This window comes from Aulonocara stuartgranti, assembly GCF_965226115.1.
Source record: "Aulonocara stuartgranti genome assembly, chromosome: 18".
In the NCBI taxonomy this organism is placed as follows: Eukaryota; Metazoa; Chordata; class Actinopteri; order Cichliformes; family Cichlidae; genus Aulonocara; species Aulonocara stuartgranti.
Genome location: NC_138954.1, coordinates 17,679,989 through 17,702,345, shown reverse-complemented (window position 1 = coordinate 17,702,345; position 22,357 = coordinate 17,679,989). Strand labels below are relative to the sequence as shown.

The 22,357-nt window shown below is 39.4% G+C and overlaps 1 protein-coding gene across 5 annotated transcripts in view; it reads left to right on the top strand.

Moving 5' to 3' along the window:
* Positions 1-22,357, top strand: part of LOC309693491 (phosphatase and actin regulator 1-like) — a 48,665-nt gene that overhangs the window by 9,941 nt on the left and 16,367 nt on the right. Inside the window, exons 1-6 of one of the 5 annotated variants that reach the window (XM_082512752.1) lie at positions 9,418-9,741; positions 9,838-10,114; positions 12,868-13,032; positions 19,217-19,297; positions 20,973-21,176; positions 21,720-22,068. In XM_082512752.1, the coding sequence (XP_082368878.1) occupies positions 9,877-10,114; positions 12,868-13,032; positions 19,217-19,297; positions 20,973-21,176; positions 21,720-22,068 (1,037 nt within the window). In that variant the 5' untranslated portion in view covers positions 9,418-9,741; positions 9,838-9,876. Of the gene's footprint in view, positions 1-9,417; positions 10,115-12,867; positions 13,033-19,216; positions 19,298-20,972; positions 21,177-21,719; positions 22,069-22,357 lie in introns of those variants that run through there. The other 4 variants (XM_082512751.1, XM_082512750.1, XM_082512754.1 and 1 more) reach the window with 4 other exon arrangements.

Genomic DNA, 22,357 nt, shown 5'->3' with positions numbered 1-22,357 from the left:
TAAATAACTGAGGACCCATACGTGTGTGCACGCGCGTGTGCGCGTGTAAACAAACAGTGAAAATATATTTCTGTTATATACAGATTTGTCTGTTACTTAATTTGGTGAAGTACAGCACGTTACGTGTAATGTCATTTAGTTAGTGAGAAGGCTGTTAAACTGAGGATGATTCAGAACCCTGGCTCTGATGAAATCATCCATTTTTAAGGACACAATGCAGTTTTTCAGATTTTTTCAGAACCTCGAGTAGTAATGTCTCAAATTTACCATGCAGACAATTTGCTTGAAAAATTATTCATTTGACTTGTCGGCTGTTAACTTTTGTTTCTGCTCTACAGTTATTAGGTTTCTTCATGCTGTGAGTAAGTCATTAAAGATAATTCAGCACTTTATAACCCTTGTGGATGTGCACTTCACAGGAAGCAGTCTTTGTGACTTCCCATTTGGAATGAATTCATGTAGAATCACTCCAATTAAGAGTCTGGCTCCGCCTTGTTAAATTATACAGCTTTGGGTTTCTTGAGCTCTTGGAGAAATCTTCCAGAGATCTGCATATTTTAGACTTACAATCCCTGCAGAATGAACCATTCACATTGTCAGACTAAATGTTTTAGTTTATGTGCAAATCTGTTAATGGATTATAAAATTTGTCATGTATACAGTGCAGAAATATTATATGAGAGCTTTTCAGGCATTTACACAAGACGATTATTTATAGATTGAAAACAAATCATAAGTAGTTTCAATACGTCCACAGGACTGACTTCCAAATGTACCTTTTCTCTGTGGTCACAGAGGTGAGATTTTCTTGTAAAGCTTTTGGCACATCTCAGACAAATGGGTGCTCCGGTCCTGCATGTTTGTGCTGATTGAGGTATGTCTTTTGATAGCATTTCTTCCTGCAGATGGACCATGGGTAGCCCCCCTGTACGCTTCACCATATGTGTATCAAACAGTCTTTTGTACTGAACCGTTTCCCACAGTGAGAATGGTCTTCTTTGTCTGGTGCAGAATTAGATAAGCGAGAGATATGAAGTGTGAACTTTTTCATGATCCTTTAGTAGTCCTGGCTTGTGTAACATTTTGGCAGTCAGCACACCAGTACGCTTTTTTGTTGTTGTTCTGCTCATATCAAACCAATTTGCACGACCACAAGAAAGTATCAGGGATACGAGTCTCTAACTTGACTTGGATTAGTGTCTTACATGAGTTTCTGAAAGTCTCTAATCACACATGGTGCTCTTGATGGTGTTAGATTTAACCAAGTGGCCCTCTGCAGCTGCTACAGTTTCTTTTTCATTCCATTTAAATTCATTCTTCTTCTTTGTGTGTCTCGCATTTTTCATAGTTATCAAAATCCTTCCAGCAATAAGAACAATGACAAGGACTCTGCACTGAGAGGTGTCTAGTGTGTCTTGTCAAGTTAGAAGTAATTTACCAAAAAATCCCACAAATGCAGCAGGTTTTGACACTGTTGTAACATTTGAAGGTCCTGCTTCACTCTAGAAAAACTTGTTGTTTTGGCCTGTTGTTGTTTGGGATGATGAGTTAGGGTAGTAGAACTTTGTTGGCTGTCACACAAATCTTCTGGTCTTCTTTTAAATATTGTTGAAATTTGAAGAGTTGTTATGTGTTGGTGCCACAGCCACTGATGGTAGCTCATTTTTACTTTTTAGAATAATTTTTCCAAATACAAATTGTTGGCTTAGGATGTAAGTTTATCTTCTCACAAAAAATACTTTGGCTGGGAGAACCCAAGCAACCAATTCTGTTTATCACTCAGAACCAAAATCTTTTGAGTCATCTCGTGCCTTTTTAGTTTGCTACCGGAACCAAAACTCTGGCCATGAACAAAACACTCAAAAGGTTTCTTGTTGCCTTCCTCTGAGTTTGTAAATGACAAAACTATTATTTTTGTTTGTATTGTCATTTGACTAGCCTTCATTAAAAGGCTGAAGTGTTACTTCAACGGAGGCTCCTTGGTGTTCACTCAAAACAACAGGCTGCTGCCCTACATTCCTTATCATTTCTGAATTTATCTTTTCAAGGCTGTCTTTTCTTTCCTTTTTGTACTCACTTCAAAGCGAGTTATGCCTCTGCTGATCCTTAGCAATACACATGAATCATGATATGACAGCCATGGCCTTCATCATTGTCCAACTTTAGTTGCTGATATGACTCAGCTGCAACCAGCTGTAGAATAAAAATGGCAACCTAACCACCAAAAACATTTATTTTTGAAACTCATGACAATTGAAACATGTGACCTCAACCCAATAAGTTGAGCATGAGTGTGATTTTCAGTCACTGACATTACTGAATGCAGAGAGACCCACAAACAAGCAACCACTGCAGTGAAGGTCTAGCATAGCATGTCAACAAAGGAAACACAGCATTTGGTGATGTACATGGGTTCTCAGCTTCAGTCAGTTATTGACTGCAAAGGATTTTCATCCAAATATTAAAAAACAATTCCTAAATTTAAAAATTAAGTTATTTTGTCTAATTACATTGATACCTCTGGAAATTTGAGACTATGTACAAACAGTTCTGTAATTCCAAAACAGTAAAGCTGAATTTTAATTCAATTCAAATTGAAAGTCTGCACTTCAATCACAACTTGACTGTTTGATTTAAAATCCACTGAGCTGGTGTACAGAAGCAAAACTACAAAAGAAAATGTGTTACTGCCCAAAAACTTCTGGACCTAAATGTTTGTCTCAGGATGCCTTTGAATGGCTCCCAGGGAAGTGAATGACTTACACTTACTTACTAGTTATAGATGTGACAATATTCAGTAAAAACATAAGCACATAGTTTTGTTGTTGTTGTTGTTGTTTTACTCTAAACACGGTTATGTAAAATATAGTAAGTCCAGTATTGGTTTTAATTTAAAAAAAAAAAAAAAACTTTCCTTGCAATACTTCTGCACATTTATAAATACTCTGCTATCCAGTGACTGTACATTTATTTTATTAGGTTTATAGTAAATAATAGGAGGGTTTTTTCTGTTGACTGCTTGAACTTTTTTTTTTTTTTTTTTTTCAAAATCTTCACATATTCTTTCTCCATGAGCCCTTCCAACTTGATGAGATTCCCAGTTTCCGATGCACTGAAGCATCCTCACAGCCTAATACTCCCACCAACCATGTTTCACTGTAGGCAACCTGTTCTTTGGGTGGTATGCCTCTCCATTATTTCTCCAAACATATGCAGTGTCTCTGTGGGTGAAGAGCTCTAATTTTGTCTGCCCAAAGGACAAGCTCCAGGTTGTCATTAGCATACTTCAGTCTGGCTTGAACATGCCTCTTTTGCAGAAGTGGATCTCCTCTTGGTCTGCAAACTCACAGTCCGTTCCTGTGCACATTTTTAATGATTGTCTGCTCTGTAACTACAACTCCTGAATTGGCTAAGTCATTTGTTAGTGTCTTGCCAGATGATGTGGGGTCTGTAGACCCATCTCTCACTAGTTTTCTTTCAAAGACTTTGATATCTTTTGCTTCTTACGTCTGCTTGTCTTATTCTGTACTGTGTGGCTCTCTTTAATTCCTTGATGATACTTCTCACTTCATTTCTTGACACTCAGAAATGCTGTGATAACTTTCTATATCCACCTCTTCCTTTATGAGTGTCAACAATTGTTTTTCTCACATTCAAACTTTGGTTTTTGGCACAACACTTTCTCTAATCAAAGGTGAAACCTGTATGTCTCACGTTTCACAAGCTTTAAACACTTGAAGTTAAAGCACATCACTACTATAAAAATGTCAGTTTTTCAGGGGGGTTCAAAATATTGACTATGGTCATTTTTCTTTTCTGAAATAATTCTGTACTGGCACCAACTTCTTCAGATTAAAATGTGACTTTTTTCAATCTAGCCAGCAGAGCTGAGTTATCTTTAGGGCCAAGCTCCATTTGGAAGATTTTCTAACAACAGAATTTACAAAGAGAAAGATATAAAAATATAAGACAGACAGGTGTTTAACAAGAGCCTCTACCCCTGAATCCTGCTCTGTAAAGTGGCTGTTCATTCTGCTCAGTTGACACTGGATAGTTTGTGGGCAGAGCAACTGGATCTGAAATCCACACTGAGGCACATCTCTGGCACCACCTGGTGGCATATGTTGTTCAATTTTAGCTGGCTGAGGAGGTCAAAATGGAAATGTGCATGTTAAGTGTGAATGTGTGAAATGCGTGCGCTGGTCCTGTTCTCATCTGGCGTGAAAACTATGCTTTCACTTTATATTTGTTTATGTTTCGACACCATGAACAAGATTCAGGAGAAAAGCAGAGAGGCCTGCTTTTGTGCTGATGTGCATATAAAAATGTGCAGTCCGCTGTGGTAGCGCAGTACGTGATCGACAACGCTTGCTCTTGTGCCTTTGAGGATTATTGCTTCTTTAGTTCTAATGGGTCAAACTATCAGCCAAGCGGTTGTAGAAAAATTATTCAGACACTTAAAAGGGAATTACTCATTGCCAGTAATTATGCAGAATGGCTGCTTGATTATCATTACTGATCACTGTTACGTTTATTACCAATTAATCCATTCAGCCAGCCATCTTCCCCTGCCCTTTCAGATGCAGTAGACAGTTTAGGAACTTACTTATGAAGGTAAATATGTTGCAGAGTGTGAGGGCTTGGTAATGACTGCCAGTTATCTTTTATTTGTCCATTTAGGTAATTTGTAATTTGGCCCCTTCCACGTTTTCATCAAGATTGGGTATTATTATTTTATATTCGTATTTACTCCTTACCTTGCACGTACAGTGCATGGTAACTAGCTGTACGCTGTGTGTGTGTGTGTGTGTGTGGGGGGGGGGGGGCTCAGGCACTATTTCCAGCACTGTGATAATGAATTCCTCCAGCAGAGCGTAGTACATCACAGCTCCCTGCTTCACTATCTCCCACTGAGCTGCAGACACAAGCTGCAGAGGAGGGACGATAAGAAGCACGGAACAGGGAGGCAGGGAGCCGAGCAGCACAAATGGAAACAGCAGAAGGATTTTGGATACTTGCAAACGGGAGAAACTCACTGTAGTGCTGCATCACCTCGCACAACTTAGGCATTTATTGATGCTTAGTTGGGTGTTGAACACTTACCTTTAATATCTCGCTCACTGCGCTGTAGTGGACAAAATTGAATTAACAAAACCTGATTTAGCGATGAAGATGGCTGCTTGCTAATAACGTCGTAGCTATGGCAAAACTGGAATATGGAAGCCGGTGGTCAGAAGCACATCGCTTCTCCTTTGGAAGTAACTCTGCGCACTGCGTCTTGGCGCACAAACGTGCACGCGAGAGGGTTAAATCATCATATTTCCCCCAATTACAGACAGTGTTCGTGATATTTTAACATTTGGAGTCCATAAATGTCGCTGCACAGTGTAAATGTTTGGTGACGAAACTGAATATTTTTTGTGCTTTGAATTTAGAGTTGGCAAAATGCCAACTGACCCCACTAGATGGCAGCATTGCAAAGACTATTGCATGGAAAAAGCTGGGCAGCTCTGCAGTGGATGCCTCCTACTGCAATGATTTCATTTTAGGTTCTTCTGTTTTTGTTTTCTAGCAGATTGCAGTGTCAACACAGTGCAGAATGTAACACCTGCATGTACTTTTCTAAAGTCTTTTTTACTGTGAGTAATACTCATATTTAAGCAATTACCCAGCTGCTTTTGTTAAGTTTATGCAAGTGAGTAAATTATATTTAACTTCACCTACCACATGTAGCATATCCTGGCAGCACCTTTCATTCAAAACTTATCAGTTTAATTAACAATAAAGAAAGATTATGGAGACATAAACAAGACAAGAAGGGAAATGAAATATGACAGAAATGAGAAGTGAGCAGCTTTTTATTTTCAGTTTACTAGAGGGTAGTTACAGGCATGTTATCACAATCCCTGACACTTAGTGACCATTTCTATGAACACTTCTGTCGGCTTAAGTGGCTGAGCTGGTTAGTATCTGCACAATTATTACAAAAACAAACAAAATAACAAGTGCTCGTGTTTTAAATAAATTAACATTGTTTCACACGTGTTGCTGTCTGTGGATTTTTACATAATCATGTCACATTACTCTGTTGCCTGCGATAAAAAAGATATGGCTTAATTCAGAAGGTGGAGCCAGGAACTTCATAAAAGAGTTGAGATTCGGTTCCATAAAATCCTTCACATTTTCCCCGTGGCAAATTAAAAAAAATGTGCAAAAGGCAAAGCGCTGCACTTTTATCATCTTATCTTCTAGATTGTGTCAAGGAAATGTGGTGCTGTCTTACTATGAGTGAGCGAGGCAGATAATAATGCAGTGAGAGAATGACAGATGGGAAGAGACAGAGAGATACGCAGAGAATGGGAACAGCAGATTTGTAGTGACAGGCTGCTCAGTCGGAAGTTGTAAGATTGTTTAGCCTAAAATCTGCAAAGCAGCCATGGAAACCAGTTTGAACCAGAATCCAAAATATGAAATAAACAGAGTCACAAAACTCTGTCTTGAGGAAAAAAAACAGCAAAAAAGGTTGTACTTACAAGGTGACTCCCAAAGACATATTAGCTGAAAACTTGCGATAGCTCAGCATGTGTGGTGTGCAGTGTGTCTTTAAATTATTATTATTATTTTTTTCAAATTGGCAAAAACTGGACACGTGGAGGACAAAAGAAGAATTGGAAGGCCTGAAAACTATCTATAGCAGATGAACAGTATCAAAAAGTCATATCGTAAGAAACAGGAATAAATCCAGCAAATACCTGGCACAGGATCTGAGAGATACATCTGGACCTTCAGTTGATCCATCTACTGTTCACTGAAGCTGCTCAGAAATGATTTCAGGGAAAGGATCGCTGTCAAGAAACCATTCTTGAGAAAGGGAAACAGGGAGAAAAGGCCATGCTATGCCAAATTACACAAGATCTAGGTTGAAAATTAGTGTTTGGCTGCCACTGTACCATTTTTTGAGGGTTGCTAGCATTAAATTCAAGATGAGCTCACATTCTTCCCAAAAACGTTGATATTTTTCACTTTAAACATCTGATATGTTGGTTTTGTACCTTGCATTGTCAGTTATAAATAGTGTTTGAATGATTTGCAAAGCATTGCATTCTGATGTTGTTTACATTTTACACAGCCTCACAAGTTTTTGGGGAAAAAAGCAGGTAACTAATATTTACTGAAACTCCTTGGCAAACAGTGCTGTGAGCCAGCATTTCTATCAGAAGGAGCATGAGTCGGAATAGACTGGCAGACACTTCTCAGCAGCTGTACCTGAGCTTATTCTGACAGTTGAAGTTTATTGTGAGAGTTTGTGACAAGTGTCAGGTATGTTGTCATCAACATGAAAGTCTTTTTCTTTTAAGAGTCACAGTCATCTTGGAGATTTATGCTGAAATGCATGGAACACTGTGTTAGTGTCCTATGGCAGCTGGGATAGGCTTCTGCTCCTCGTGACCCTGAACTGGATAAGCGGTTGAATGGATGGATGGAAGCCAAATAAAAAAAGAAAAAAAAGAATTAAAACCCTATGGTTGTGGTTCAGTTAAAGTAATGAACAGTAAGCAACGTGGTGTGTCATTTTTATTGAATGTCACTGCGAACACTAGTGGGGTTATGCAAGAACAAGTCCCAATAAGCTGAATATAACTATGGAGCCAATGCATACCCAAGATCCATAACTAGAGTTGTCATAGACAGTGACCAGTGAAATGAAACAAGTGAAAGAAATCAAACATTTAAACAACAAAAACTCATGAAAGATAGCAAAAAGAGAACATTTTACCCCGTCACAAAAGGCATGAACTGTGGTCAGCTGATTAAAAGTGAGTCATGTGAAGCCCTGACCAACACTGCGTCACACAGTAGTTACATAACAACACTGACACACGTTATTATTCTTTCCTTGCAGCCGACATATAGCCTGCCTTTGATTTGTTTCTTGTAAGACAAAAGCTGAGGATGAATTACACAGGCTAGCATGCATGAGTCTTGGCACACATCACTATTGATTTAAGTGCATTTTGTGTTCCTCTATCAGAATTATTTGGCTGGGCGGCAGCAAACAGAGTGAATGCTGTTATCAGGCCGGCACAGGAAGAAAGCAACGCAGGTTTCTTGAGTTTATCAGGGCTGTTGCTCCTCGTTCTATAGCGAGCACGCATGTACTGTACAGAGTCACACTTTGGTGCAATGTTATCTTCCTTGCATAGTAAGGGAGATAATTTTGTCCCTGTTATCTGCTAAACCCTGACTCTTTGTTGCAAAATGTTTTGTATATTAAAAAAGAAAAACTCTGCTTCACGGGGTCCTAAAGTTTAACACATATCAGTGCAAACAAACTTTGCACCAAAGAGAGGCAACTAAGAGCAACAACTGCATTGCACCGTGGTGTGAGTAAATCTGCGTGACTCTGTCCCTCATTTCAGAGAGCGCTTTGATGTCAGTGGAATAAGCTGCAGCTCATTGAAGGAACATCAAAGATACCCCCCACCCCACCCCAGCTTCACAACCATGCGCTGCTTTGAAACATGTTTGGAAATGCCGTGGGGTTCCCGTTATCTTTTTCACAATTAAAGGCTTATTTACCGCCTGTTAATACTATCAATTATTCCAGAATGTGAACAGTAACTTTGGGGATCAAGGGCGTAGCTATTTGGAATTTGTGATTTGAAGAAAGGGCATCATAATGCCTCTTTTCTTCAGGTTGAGCCCTCTCATTCTGCTTTCAGATCACTGATTAAACTCCCTTTGTTTGTTTCTTTAATTTGACCTCTCAGCACTTGTCTGGTGTCATGCCCGCATTAGATTGGTGTTGGGGTTTTTTCTACAGTCATCTTTGCTGCCCTTCAGCAAGTGTGCACATAGGTGTGATGGAAGCAGCCTTAAAGTGCTTAATTTGCATGGTTTGTTACGTTCCATTGTTTCACTATGTATTTTGTATCGGAAGCTCTCTAAGCTGAATGATGTCAGCATGCCTTTTAAGCTATTACATTTGATGACATCATCTACTGTGTGTATATATATTGTTGTGTTTTACAAAGTTCTCCATAGCTGCGGGATGCACTGACTATGGGAATCAGTAGCATTGTTATCATTTGAATCACTGTGTCTAACATTCACTCACCCGTCTAAGTGTTTGGACCCATTACTATTCCAGTCATCTCAGTTTGTGAAGTAATTCTAATAATATTTTGATTAAATATGTTTGAGATCTTCTCAGTATAAAATCAATATGTCCATCTCACCCAAACACACAGCACAACAAATTGTTTTATACTTAATATGCTTAGATGTGTTACTTAGTTTGTGTTGTGGTTTTTGCGGCTGCTTCAAATGGCACTGTCATATTAGGCAGCTTAATAATAGAAGAAATAGTTAACTGTGATCTTGTGGATGGAGGAGCAACTTTTCCTGCGTCCAGGCTGGCCTATTAGAAGCGCGTACCTAGCAGCCAATCACAGGCACTCACTCCTCAGCTCCTCTAATCGTGGATTAGCCACAACCGACTGCAGTCTACAGCTCTGGGAGTGAAAGGTAGTCACTGCCATTCAGCCTCGGTTTTATTATTAGCTCTCTTGGATTTGGCAGCAGATTTTTTCCCCCTCTCTCTTTCTCTCTCTCTCTCAGCAGCAGCGACTTCTGCGTTGCGCAACCAAGTAGGCTGCACATTTTGGGATCTCAGGTAAAGGTGTGGGATTACCGAAGAGACAAGCGACCAAATACTTAGAAGCTGCTATAGTAGGTCAGGTAGGACTCGATCCATGGCCCTTTAATTTAAACCCACAACGTAGTAACGCCGCTCCGTTTAAAGCACCGCTCCGTTTTCGCTTCCCGATGTTCAAGACGGCCAATTACCCGAGCGTGGATCCTGCGCCCACCATCATGCACGGCACTTGGTTTACCACGGGATGCCGAGAAAACACGCCCGTGGCGGTGGAGAAACCTAAGAAAAAGGCGTTCAGCTTGGTCAAAATAATGTCTCTGAACAACAAGAAGGGGCACGGCCAGCATCCGCACAATAACAACAACAACACCATGCCTTTTACGATCCACTGTCATATCGGGAAAGAGATAAAGCACATTTGCAGCAATTGCAGCCGCGGAAACGACACGCAGGACGGTGAGTAGGCTCAAACCTTGTGTGGTTTCGCCCATAGTAGGTTTGCGGTAGCTGTTACCATCCAGGATGCACACATCTGAAGATGGCTACGTTGCTTCTGTTTTTTGTTTTGTTTGGGGTTGTTTTTTTTTTAATATGCGATTTGATAAGCAGGCTGTGTGAGGATACAGTTGAGGATATAGTATTTTTTCCCCTCGAGGGATAGATTATATTATTTTAGTGTCGATGTGCATTGAAATGACACCACTCTCCTGAAGGAGAGTGAATCACTGTTGCTGCTGTGGAAACTGCCTCTGACTGGATCAGAACTTCTTACAGGGTTGGGCTGCTCATATTTTGAACTGTTAATTGTCGTTTGACCGCAAAAATACGCTGCGTCTTTTGTTTTTTTTATTGTCATTAGATCTCAGTATTAACCTCTAGCATGAAGCTGTGCAGGCTGTTTGCACAAAGCCTATTTCCCCCCCCACTTAGGTGTCATTACATCATCACTCAGCCATCTTGGCATGCAAAAAAGTGTTGTTAATTAAAACCAGCAGCATCAGTTGCTCATGTTACAGTGGTGGAGAATGTAGGTTATAAGGATTCTGCCGTGCAATCAGACTGATGTCAAGAAGAGGAAGAAAAGGGGAAAATCCAATGAATTTGGACACTTGGAAGAGGATTTCCTTATTTTTTTCTTGTGCAGATTTTAGGATTTTCTCACAATTACAATTGCATCATCACACATTTACAGTGTAGACTTTGATTCTATGTGTACTGGTTTTAAATAGTTCAGCACAACATAAAAAAAAGAAATAAATCTGGTAGTAAACACTGTATTTTGGGATAAGAGGGCTTTTGAGTGCACACTGAGATACCTACACCTGTGGGGAGATAGTATCCAGAGGTTTCATCTTCACAGGAAGGCCCAACTGCTTTACTGCAGTTTCTATTGTGTGCATTTAAAAAATAATTATAATTTTAAAAAAAAGTATATATAAATATATATTTTCAAACCCATACTCCTTTTTGAGTTAAGGTTGTGGTACTTAACACTAAGTAGTGTTTAATGTTATGAAGCAATGCCCTAAGCACTGAAGTTGCTAACAGTGAGTCATTACTGCCACTCTCTCTGTCATACAGTACAGCAGCTTGTTACTTGGCTCCTGGATGTGGCTCAACTTAGAGCTCGTTGTCTTCCTGTCTCTATCTGGCCTTTAGGCTGCTAACGAAACCATTTGAATCTCTCCTGGATTCAATTAACACTGACTGCTGGGTTATTTATAGAGTGCTGTGGTGGAAGGATTTCCAAGGATGCTGCAGAGCATTCAAATAATGGTCCGTGGGACTGATTTCAGCACTGCATTATCGCCACATTTATTTACTGTCTCATTGCCCCAGGGAGGCGGCTGTCCTGTTAAGCGGCATGTCTGTGTTGGCAAACATTGCAAAAGTGATGCAATTATTAAAAGAATAAACAAACAAACAAACACCCTCAGATTCCCTGACTGCATGTCATGGGTGATGATCTGATGCAACCGGGTGACATTGACAACAGACGTGACACGATGTGCTAGAGGGTCACCTCGTGCGTCCAGGCTCTGGACTTTTAACACTGCTGATTTTAGGGGGTTTCTTTGGCGGTTTTTGAGTTTTTCTGTTTGCTTCTGCTGCATGCTCATAAGATACTTTAAAGGTGATTTGTGTCATCTTTTTAATAGCTTCCAAGAGTTTTGAGAGAATTCTAAGACATTCCCAAGCAATGCTGTTCATTCTAATAAAAAAAAATGTCTGTTTATTGTTTGTCTTAATCGCTCTCGCTGCAAGATTGTGCAGTTTCTGTATGGGTGCATGTGCAAACTGATTTGAAAAGTCTGCACATTTATCATTCAGTAATGATGTATTTTGGCAATTATAAATGCAGAGATGATTAATTTAAACAACCGAGGCGAGCTGATCTCGAAAGTATGGAAAGTAATGGAACTCACTGGCTGCTTAGTAGAAAAAAATGCAGTTTAAAAAAACATGCATTGTCCTGACTAATCGGCTGTTCTTGCACGCAGTTGCATTTGCGATATTTTGCTATTCTGATGAAATGTTTTTTTGACTACATAAAAGACTAAGTTTAAAGATTAGGTTTTAAAGTAAGGAGAAGAGAGAAGAGCTTTTTGGCATTGCGTAATTCTTTTTTCTTTTCTTTTTTTTTTTAAATCTCACAAGCTGCCAAGTAGGTTTAAGTCAGATTTTCAGCTCGAGTCCCCTTAGTTATTAATCATCCGCCTTTTGTATTCTTATCCAGCAGCCAGCTTTCCTCTTGGTGTTACATTTTAAGTGCTGTTTGTAGCCGTTTGCATTCGCAGTTATTTCTTCATGTAATATTTTGTGTTTGAGCAAATTACTTAACATTCTTTGCTTCTGAAGTCAAACAGTACTTAAAAGATTATAGGGCCGGGCCTCGTGAATATTTGATGAAGAGCTGAAATATTCCCCCTTAATGAGGTGCTCATCAGTCAGTCTACAGCCTAGAACTGTTTAGACCCAGAGCAAATCCTGCATAATGCCATATGATGTGCAGGTTTGTTTATGCTCTTATTCAGCCTCATCTAGTTAGTGCTGAATTCTGGAGGCTGCTTGGCACAGATTATTTCTGCTTGGATATTAAAAAACAAAAGTGTTTGCTGCCTTTAGTTATCATCCAGACTATCCATCACCTCCTCTGGATCCTCACCTAAACTAAATCTGTTTTGTTTTGTTTTCTCTCCCCCTTACAGCGGAGGAAGTAGAGAGGCTTGCCGCCATGCGCTCGGAGTCCTTGGTCTCTGGTACCCACACTCCACCCATCCGTCGGCGGAGCAAGTTTGCAACTCTGGGGCGGCTCCTCAAGCCCTGGAAATGGAGAAAGAAGAAGAGCGAGAAGTTCAAGCAGACATCAGCTGGTACGTGACATCTTTTCATAATTTATCCGCATAATAGTGACACGAGTATAATAACTCCAATACTTGTAAAGACTGTACCCTGTGTGGTTTCAGTTTTTTTTGTTTTTTTTTTTTTGTTTTTTTTTTGGCGGGGGGAATCAATGCATATCCTTTGGTCAAAAGAAAAATTGATTACGTTTTTCAGTCTCCAGGGTGAGTCACAATGCAGCAAATTGATTCAGTGTAGCGCTGGAGTTTCATGTTTTGAGGTCTCTTTAGAGTTGCTTTGATCTTTCAGCCCAGTGCTGTCAGGGTCGAGTGAAGGACGTGGTCTCTTCAGATCCGGCTGTATTTATTTTCCTCGACTGACACATCCTGAATTTTTCTGTCAGCCTCTTGGAAAGGAGGAGGCACTTTGTCAGACTGTAGCTCCCAGGCTCGAAGAAGCGTCCCTGCTTTTATGGACGGGAGCTAAATCCAGTGTGAACAGAACAGGATGTTCTCATTTAGTAACATTATTCAATTAACATTTTCTGGTGTGAGTTTGCTGAATGATTCAGTATCTGTTGGGTTTGCTCATGGTTTCTTTGGCTGCTGTTTGAGTCTTGACCGTTTTAATTTTTGCGACCTCTTTTCGTCAGCTCCATCATTTGTCAGAAGTACAAGATGTGTGCTTGACTTTTTTTTTTTTTTTTAACTGTAGCTGCCTTTGAGTTGTTTAATACTTAAAAAAAACTGCATTTTTGAAGTGTGTACTTGATAACACAGCCACAGAGATTCTGTCTGTTCACTGGTACAGTCATGTCAGCCCTGTGATAATAGCATCTCTCTTGTTGTGGTTAAGGACAGTAATCAAAAGCTGAGCCAACAAAAGATAATTTCTGTTTCAATGGTGGTAATGCTGAGTGGAGCTGAGAGAAATGACGCTTTTCATTGCTTTTGTTATCCACTTGTTTTGTGTGCATAATGCTTCTGTCCCCAAATAATGCTGTTGCTACTATTGTTCTATTCAATCCTTTTTGATGGGCATTTTTGAGCTGCCATACCACTGATGATCACCTTGTTAAGTTACAGGTGGTACGCAGTCTCACAAGAGACTTCGATGCTCAGGCAGGCACATTGGCCTCAGAGAGACCACAGCTCTGTCTCATCCATTTTTAGCGTGAACCTAACTCTGAAAGTTCCAAATAAGTGGAATGTGGCCTGAACTTCTGCAACTGGCAGTGGTAGAATTGAAGCCACAAGCGTGCGATTGTGCAATAAATTGAAATGACAGGAGCTGGCAGAAGGATTTTTAACTGTAGCAAGAGAGCGTCTAAGAAAACTCACAGGGTCACGTCCTTATTATTGAAATGCACATTTGGTTTTTATTAAGATAATTACAAGTGTTTCCAGGTTAACATTAATGAAAATAATTATACACCATGAATCATTGAAGAGTTTTAATGACAATAACAATGTGTTCCAGTGGCACATCGTGGTGCAAGTTTGCACCAGGTGTTCACAAAACATCAATCTTATGGTCAGAGAATGATTAATAAGTCATTAGACGTATTTTAGAGAAGGCCCAATGGCTGGTATTTTGTCTTAGTATAGTCACTAGATGAGAAATTCTGCTAAGCTTGAGGAAAGTAGGTTAACTGTATGGTGCAGAGGAATCCTGTGATTACTGAAAATGGATTATTGCTTCATTGAGAAATAAAAAAATATCCATCCAAGAAAAAAGTTTTATTTAGAAAAGGTAACATTTTCTTGGTGAACCCTTAAAGCGCTTCACATACAACATGACAACAACATCACTCTGTTCTGTATTATTTCCTATGGCTCGCTGCACACAAACGTTTTTCTCGTGGCCAGCCATGTATTGAACTTCAGCCATGACTGTGAAGTACAGTTATGTGAGGAAAATGAAAAATAAATAGTTTTTATAAGCCTTTATGCAGTCGTATGAAAAGTTAGTGCTTCTTTTTAAATAGTTTGCTCTTTTCAGACCGATTCTGAGAAAGACTCTGTGCAGTATAACCATTAGCAAGTTTGTGTTTAAAGGAATAATTTTTCACCTTATCAAGGAAACTGTGTTGTGTACTTGACCTCATTTTATTACTGACCTGTTGTCAGCAGGTATAAGAACACTGCTGCCACATGCTACTACCAGCTATTGACTTGTTTTAGTACACCATCATTAATAGCTGAAAACAGCATTTTGTCTGCAAGAGTATTAGAGTATTTGTCTGTTGCTTAAGCAATCAGCAAAAATGTGCAGTGGTTATAGTTGCATTGCTATGATCTTGGCCTTAGATGGTCCTTGTTTGTCTTTTGTGTCTGAAGTAGTCTGTGCTTACCTTATTGTTGATTACAACTCCTGTATCAATAGGGAGTAGACCAGCCACTGGGCAGGAAGATGTTGTCATGGATAATTGGACACTGGGCACAGTAGAGGATTATTAATGTGTTGTGATCTTAAGCAGATGAAGGCCAGCTCTGGGAGGCTGCACTCTTTACCTCAGGAAGGAATGAGGGAGGAGAAGCATCTGACAGCTGGATGTCTTATCATGCTGTCTTATTGTGCTTGGTAAATTTTTACAGCCAGCTTGTATCAGGAAGAGATTTTAGCGAGAAGAGATTTATCAAAAGAACATGCATGTTGTAGTCTGATGTTATCAGGGAGTCTATTTTTAATCTAATTAGCACATTTCCCTATGAACAGCAGTCATCCAATTGCACTACTCATGCTGGATGTTCGCATGATTTTTAACAAAAAGGACATATTTCATACGTGTCCATTGTACACTGTATGAAGGGAGAAGTTGATTGCCTATTGCATGCCTGCTGTGTCCTTTATAGGTGTTAAAGTGTATTTTAGCCACACTCAAGCTTCTGAGGTCTGAGGTTTAACGCTTGAGTTCCTCATTGATAGAAGACACCATCAAAGTTTTATTCCAGTTTTTTGTGAGAGTCAGACTGAGAGAAACGCCTCAGTAAAAGACTCCACTTTAAGCTACTGTGCCTCAGGGTTTGTAGGATGTGTTCTGACTATCTGGGTCACTTCGCAGTGGAATTTACTTTTTTTTTTTTTTCTCTTTTCTTTTTTTTTTCTAAAAAACTAAATGTAGTGTTCTCAGATCAGTAGAGGCTGAACTTAGATATGCCAGTTTCATTTAATATGCTCTCAGCTGAGTCTCCCCAATGAGTGTCTAATCTTCTCATCTTGGTACAGATTGAGTGGTTGGAGTGTTGGGCCATGATAACACTTTGGGCTATGGTAGACTTTTAAAATAGAACTTGGTTGATATTCAAGGTGATTTTGAAGGCTACTGCAGATTCTAATATACTGATATGGAGGTTTGCTTTGTACCCTTTGGTAGTGATAAGAGTGCATCCTGTTTGATGCTTTTAACTTGAGTACCTCAGCTGCACACTAAACTTATATAATAAACATTGTTACAAACTGACAAGTGATGACAACTACTCTGGTGTCCAAGTCAATAGCACTCTGTATCAAAGTCAGGTATTTTGAGGGAGTGGCATTTTTTCCCACTAAACAGACACTAAACACGCACACACGCAATTGTGTGTGTGTGTGTGTGTGTGTGTGTGTCCCCTAGGACCTTCCTGATGAAATGAACATGAAATCCACTTCTTGCACACTAATAATGTGCTGATTAAATATTAAACAGAGTGGGGGCTTTTAGGGGGGTTTGCAAGGATGGCCAGAGTTTCATCTCCTTACTTCATGCTCGGCACACGTTCTGCACGTGTCCACTTTAATTTTACCAGCTTCCACTTTTGTTTCGCAAACATTCGCCGCCTGTCAAGTCTGAAGACATAATATCCTCATTAAGGCTTTTGAGTTAATGGTATTGCATAACTGTGTGCATCCCGCAGAAGAGCTCTTATGTCATAAAGCTCTGAGTAATTGCTGTTCGTTTTGGATGAAACGACTGGCGTAGTAATGACCTTTAACCCGAGGTTTCCCCACTCTGGCAACAAATTGGTGCTGTACTTCTTTAGAAGGGTTAGGGTTAGAGTTTCATTTGAATGTTTGCTCTGTTAAACAAAAGACTAAAGAATAATGGACTCGTGATGGGGATTTCAAAGTCTAAGTTAAACTGCAATGCAAGAGTTTTGAAAGTTGAAAGTTTTAAGGAGAAAGCTTTTAGAGGCTGCATTGTAAAACCTATTATCTTTTATTATTTGATCTGGCAGAGGCAAATGTCTGGCAAAGATATTAACTTTCCAAGATATATATATATATATATATATATATATATATATATATTTTTTTTTTTTTAATCCAATTACTTCACAGTACAGTTGTTACCACTAACCTAAAGTTGGTTGTGGGAGTTTTATGGAAATTGCTTGGTAATGTGCAAATATTTTATTTTCGATTAAATTTGTTAGCCACATGTTACTCAACAGCTAGAGATGATTGTAGAAACCTCAAAATACGGATGTTTTTAAATTAAGGAAAGGTTAAGAATGACTACATCTGTTACATATTTGATCATTGTCAGTACCACACATGATGTGCTGTGCTGTCCTGTCACCAGTGTGCAGCCCCAAGCAAGCCTTAAACACATACTAGTGGGCTGAAAGAACAGGAGATACGCTTGAAAACGTAACCAAGTATTGATGTTCTTGGCCTCAACATTAGAGCAAGAGATGGCATCAACCAACGTCACCCCCCAAATAGCTCAGACCACCATCCTGCTGCTTTTTTCCTTAATCTGAGAATGGAAGAAACAGTGGACCATCACCTCCTGACTCATGGTTAATGTACTGCCTATGTGAGCCTAAACCAGGGACTCACATTCCCATCCAAAATCCAATTAACAACCTGTGGCCACATCCACTCTTCTGTTCCAAGTCCTGCATTCATTGTTGAGCTGACATTCCCACGTGGCGAGGCTATGGACTAAGCATATGAAAGGATAAAAACTGCAATATGCCAACTTGGCAGCTGAAGTAAAGGAGTGTGGCATATTGGGGAATATTCGGTCATGTATGCTCGCTCCCCAAAAAATATGTTTAACTTTTTAACTAATTCCTTGCTCAGGGCTGATCAAAAAGCTTTGGAAAGCTTTTGAAGTAAGCATTGATGATGAACACCTGGTACCATAGAGAAACTCATAAAGAAGCGTAGTGATTTTGACTTATTTTGAGCAGTGGGTTTAAAGTGTAATGTGCTGTGAACGATGTGCAAGGAATAGAGAGGTCAAGATGCCAGTGTATTTTTGTCCAATGTGCTCTGAATATGTAGTAGCACTGAACATTTTTGATTTCAGAAGTCAGGGCTTCTGATATGTCAAGCACTCATACTGGGCACAGGGTGTACGAGTCTCCTGTGCAGCGTGCTCAACTGTTGTTATTGCTCATCCTCATTTCACGTTCTTAATTAGCTTCTGTGCAAGATTAGATTTTAAAATGAGTAACAACTTCTCTTTTTTTTTCTTTTTTTTTTTTAGTATTTTACTGCTTTTGTTCAGCCTACTGATAGAAGATCTTAAGTGCCTCAACTCGCAAAGCCTAAAAATAGAAGGAAACAGTAGCTATGGGACATGGCATCTTTTGCATAATGAATTACGATGAGAAGCATTGCTGGAATATCTTTTTTATCCTTTATCTGTGTTAAACAGGGAACAGTTTCTAATTGTTCTAACTGTTCAGCAGAGACGACTGATTATCTTTACAGCAAAATCTAAATAAGCCAGACGAAATGTATATGGTGAAACTGGGATTAATTATGGGATTATCACAGTGACCGAATGCAGATAGTGACTGATATCCATTTCACACAAAAAGAAAACCTGTTTTGTTTTGGTTTTTGGCTGGACCAGATGTTTGATTGGTCATTTTTTTTCTTTTTCTGATTGCTGAACACTTTGAGTAAAGGAAACAAATAAGCAAGTAAATAAATATTTCTTTGACTTGTGATGCAAACGAGAAGCTTTCGTTAGCATATTGCTAGTAATTTTGATGTTTGTTACTTATTTATTACATTTCTAGGCATTTGGAAATGTTACATCAAAAGTGGTTGATGTGAATGCGTCTTTAAAAAAAAAATGTTGTGAAACACATGACCACATCCATGTTGTGAATTGTTTAGCCTGGGTTAAACAAAGAAATAACGGTCATAGTTTTTTGAATGACAAGTTACAGTGTTAAAACCTCTTTATCACACTCCTTTTCTTTACAACATCAGCTTTGGAGAGGAAGATGTCAATGCGACAGAGCAGAGATGAGCTTATCAAGAGAGGAGTGCTGAAGGAGATCTTTGAAAAAGGTGAGCTGATTTTCTGCAGTTTCTCTCTGATTTAACAGATGGAAACTGTTTCAGATTTAAGTAGAAATTACAAGAAGGGTAACGGTGGCGTACCAAACTGAAAGGTCCTCAGTTATTCATCTCCTTGTTAATCAGTAGCCTTTGGTGTGCACTCTTCAAGATTTGGCACAGAGCTTCAAGAGATAGAATCTTTCATTATAGAAAATTTGTGGCTTTAAAAAAAACCCCCCGTTTGATCTGGATTTGATGTGCTTTACACAACCTAAAGATATATTTTATTATGTTTGAATCGCACAACAGGGGGCTCGATGCCGCAGGATATCAAAAACAAAGTCAGAGAAGCTCGGCTGACTCTTGCCAAGATGTGAGGAGAGCAGATAAGAAAGAAATGATAGCCTGTATATAAAAGATAGACACAGCTTCTGGACCTTAAAGGTGAAGCCAAAGCATTGAAACTTTTTTCTTTTTAATGGCCCAATTTTTTTTTTCTGAGGAAAAAAAAAAAAGAATTGTACACAAGAGTGTGGGAAAACAGCGCTACTGATCACTTGATCTGTGAGTATAGTAAACAGGATTTGACAAGTTCAAGATCATAATTGCTAGTTTCATGTGTTATTGAATACAACATGATATTCATTACACTGAATACAACATGATATTCAAAACACATGGTAGGCCTCAGGTTTACCACTTCTGAAACCCAGTTTAAAAATATAAAGATGGCAATCATGAGAGGGCTTAATTAGGATGGGACTTGATCAACCAATGACTGATGTCATAATAGCTACGTCCATCTTTTATATACAGTTTATGGAAGATTTTGGCTTTCATTATTTTTTGAAAAACTGAGTTTAATAGCTAAATGTGAAAACACTGTATGCTGTGACAGTGAATGAGTACACATTGCAGAAACTCAACAGCTCATGGAAAAGCAAGAAAGACAAGACAGGTGAAGCTACTAAGCAGTGGTGACTAAAACAACCACTCATTACAGCCAAGGTATGCAGAAAAGCATCTCCAAACATGGAACAAGTTAAATGGTTCAGTATCTCCCATCACAGTGTTGAAAGCTACTGTATTGTATCATAGATCCTTCCTAAAGCACCGGCCTCAAAATGAAAGCCTAGAAATGATCCCTGAATAAAGAGCTTGAAAAACTACAACAAATTATTAGTTTGTTATCTTTAGTTAATAATAAAAAATAACAAGTCTCCTTGAGGAATTTTTTGAATGTTAAAAAGATTAGAGGAGTGAAACGTTGTTGTGATTTTCTATTTAAAAAACAAAGTCCATAGCTAAGATGGAATTTGGGAATATGGGAGGCATGCTGTATAAATGCACTGGCAGTCAGAAAATATGTGAGCAGCACTGTGACTTGCACTGTCAGCCTTTAAGTGTGATCATGCAAAAGAAAAAAACATCAAATGGATGAGAACTATAAAAGAATTAAAATTCAAAAGTTCTGTCAAACTGCTTGTCTGCTGCTGTTCCACGGTCTGGTGTGTGCTGATAAAAAAGCTCTCGGGTTTGTAAACAGTCCAAGCCCCCAGTGTCTCAAAAACACATCAAGTTCATTTTAAACTTAGTTTATGCAGTCTTTTTAGAAAGTGTCTTTCTTGTGTAGTCAAATGCATTTTTGACTGTTTGCAGATTGATAGTTTTTTCCTTGTTTTAGCAACCGTTGAATTCCGATCCTCAATGGATGGCAGCGTCTGCACTCAGGAGCCCTCTATGAAATCGTCGATGGTCTTGCCCACTAAGAAATCTGTTGGCTATCCAGGTGACCATCAGGACAACCCTGCCAAACCACCGCTTTACCATAAACAGCCTCCTGCTCTCCCCCCAAAGCCTTTCTCTAGGATCCCAAACCACAGCACAGGTCAGTTGTCCTAGATTATGGTCCGTTCCATGCCTGTGCAGCTTTAATCACTCCAGGCAATATGTTTTTTTTCTAGAACTTTTCTTTAATCCAAGCAGAATAAATACAACATAATATACACTTGATTTAATATTTTTCCTTAAAGTGTACATTGTTGGGTGTTGCTTCATTAGCTTTAACTGTCAAAAAATGATTAATTTTAAAAGTAAATAGCAGGTACTTGTGTTGATAACTGCTTTGGCTTTAAACTGTACCTGTACAGCCACACATGCTCATAGGATTATACTAGTCTCATTAAATCCCTCTCTGGTTGGGTCAGCTGGCTTTATCTGTCATTGTCAATCTGTCAGGAGAGAGAAGTGGCATTACTCTGGTGTAATTCCCCCACTCTGGGCTGATGTTTGAGCCGTTTCCACTCATCTGTGTTCTTTGTTTATCTATCTGCACCATAAACTGCAATAGCTATGCCATGCATGACATTCATATAATAAGTCCAATGAATCTTCTTTTTGTCCTTTTTTTAATTTTTTAACAATTCCCTAGATTCTTGCCAGCCAATGAAGTTGCCCTGTATGCCTGGGGGAAAGCACTCTCCACCTCTGCCACCCAAGAAAGTGATGATTTGCGTGCCTCCAGGGGGGCTGGACTCCTCCTTATCCTCCCCTTCTCCATCCCCCAACCCCCTCAACACTCTCCCACAAAAGTCTGCCCCTCCCCAGGGCATGCCTTCCCTACATGGCACCTTACTGCCCTCCCAGCTTGTCGGTCTAGCCGGTCTACACCAGAGCCACGGTCACCCGCTCCAGCTTCAGTACGGCAGCTTACACGCCCCCAGTCGGATCATCGAGGAGCTCAATAAAACCCTGGCACTCTCCATGCAGAGGTTTGAAAGGTTAGTAGCTCTCAGTTCTGGTCATTAAATCTGATTGTGGGAAGGCAGGGAAGGATTATGGCTCAGTTTCTGTCTGTAAATCACATGTAATATCTTAAGTAAACTTAAACAATGCTGCATGTGTATGTTTAAAAATGACACAGATGGATCTTATGTAACAGAACTACACTCATCAGTCACAACACGGGGAGGGCCACGATAGGCAGCAGGAGAACATTAAATTACAGAAAACATAGAAAGAAAATGGACAAATGTAATAAACTGATCAAATTGTGATGCTGACCAAGAC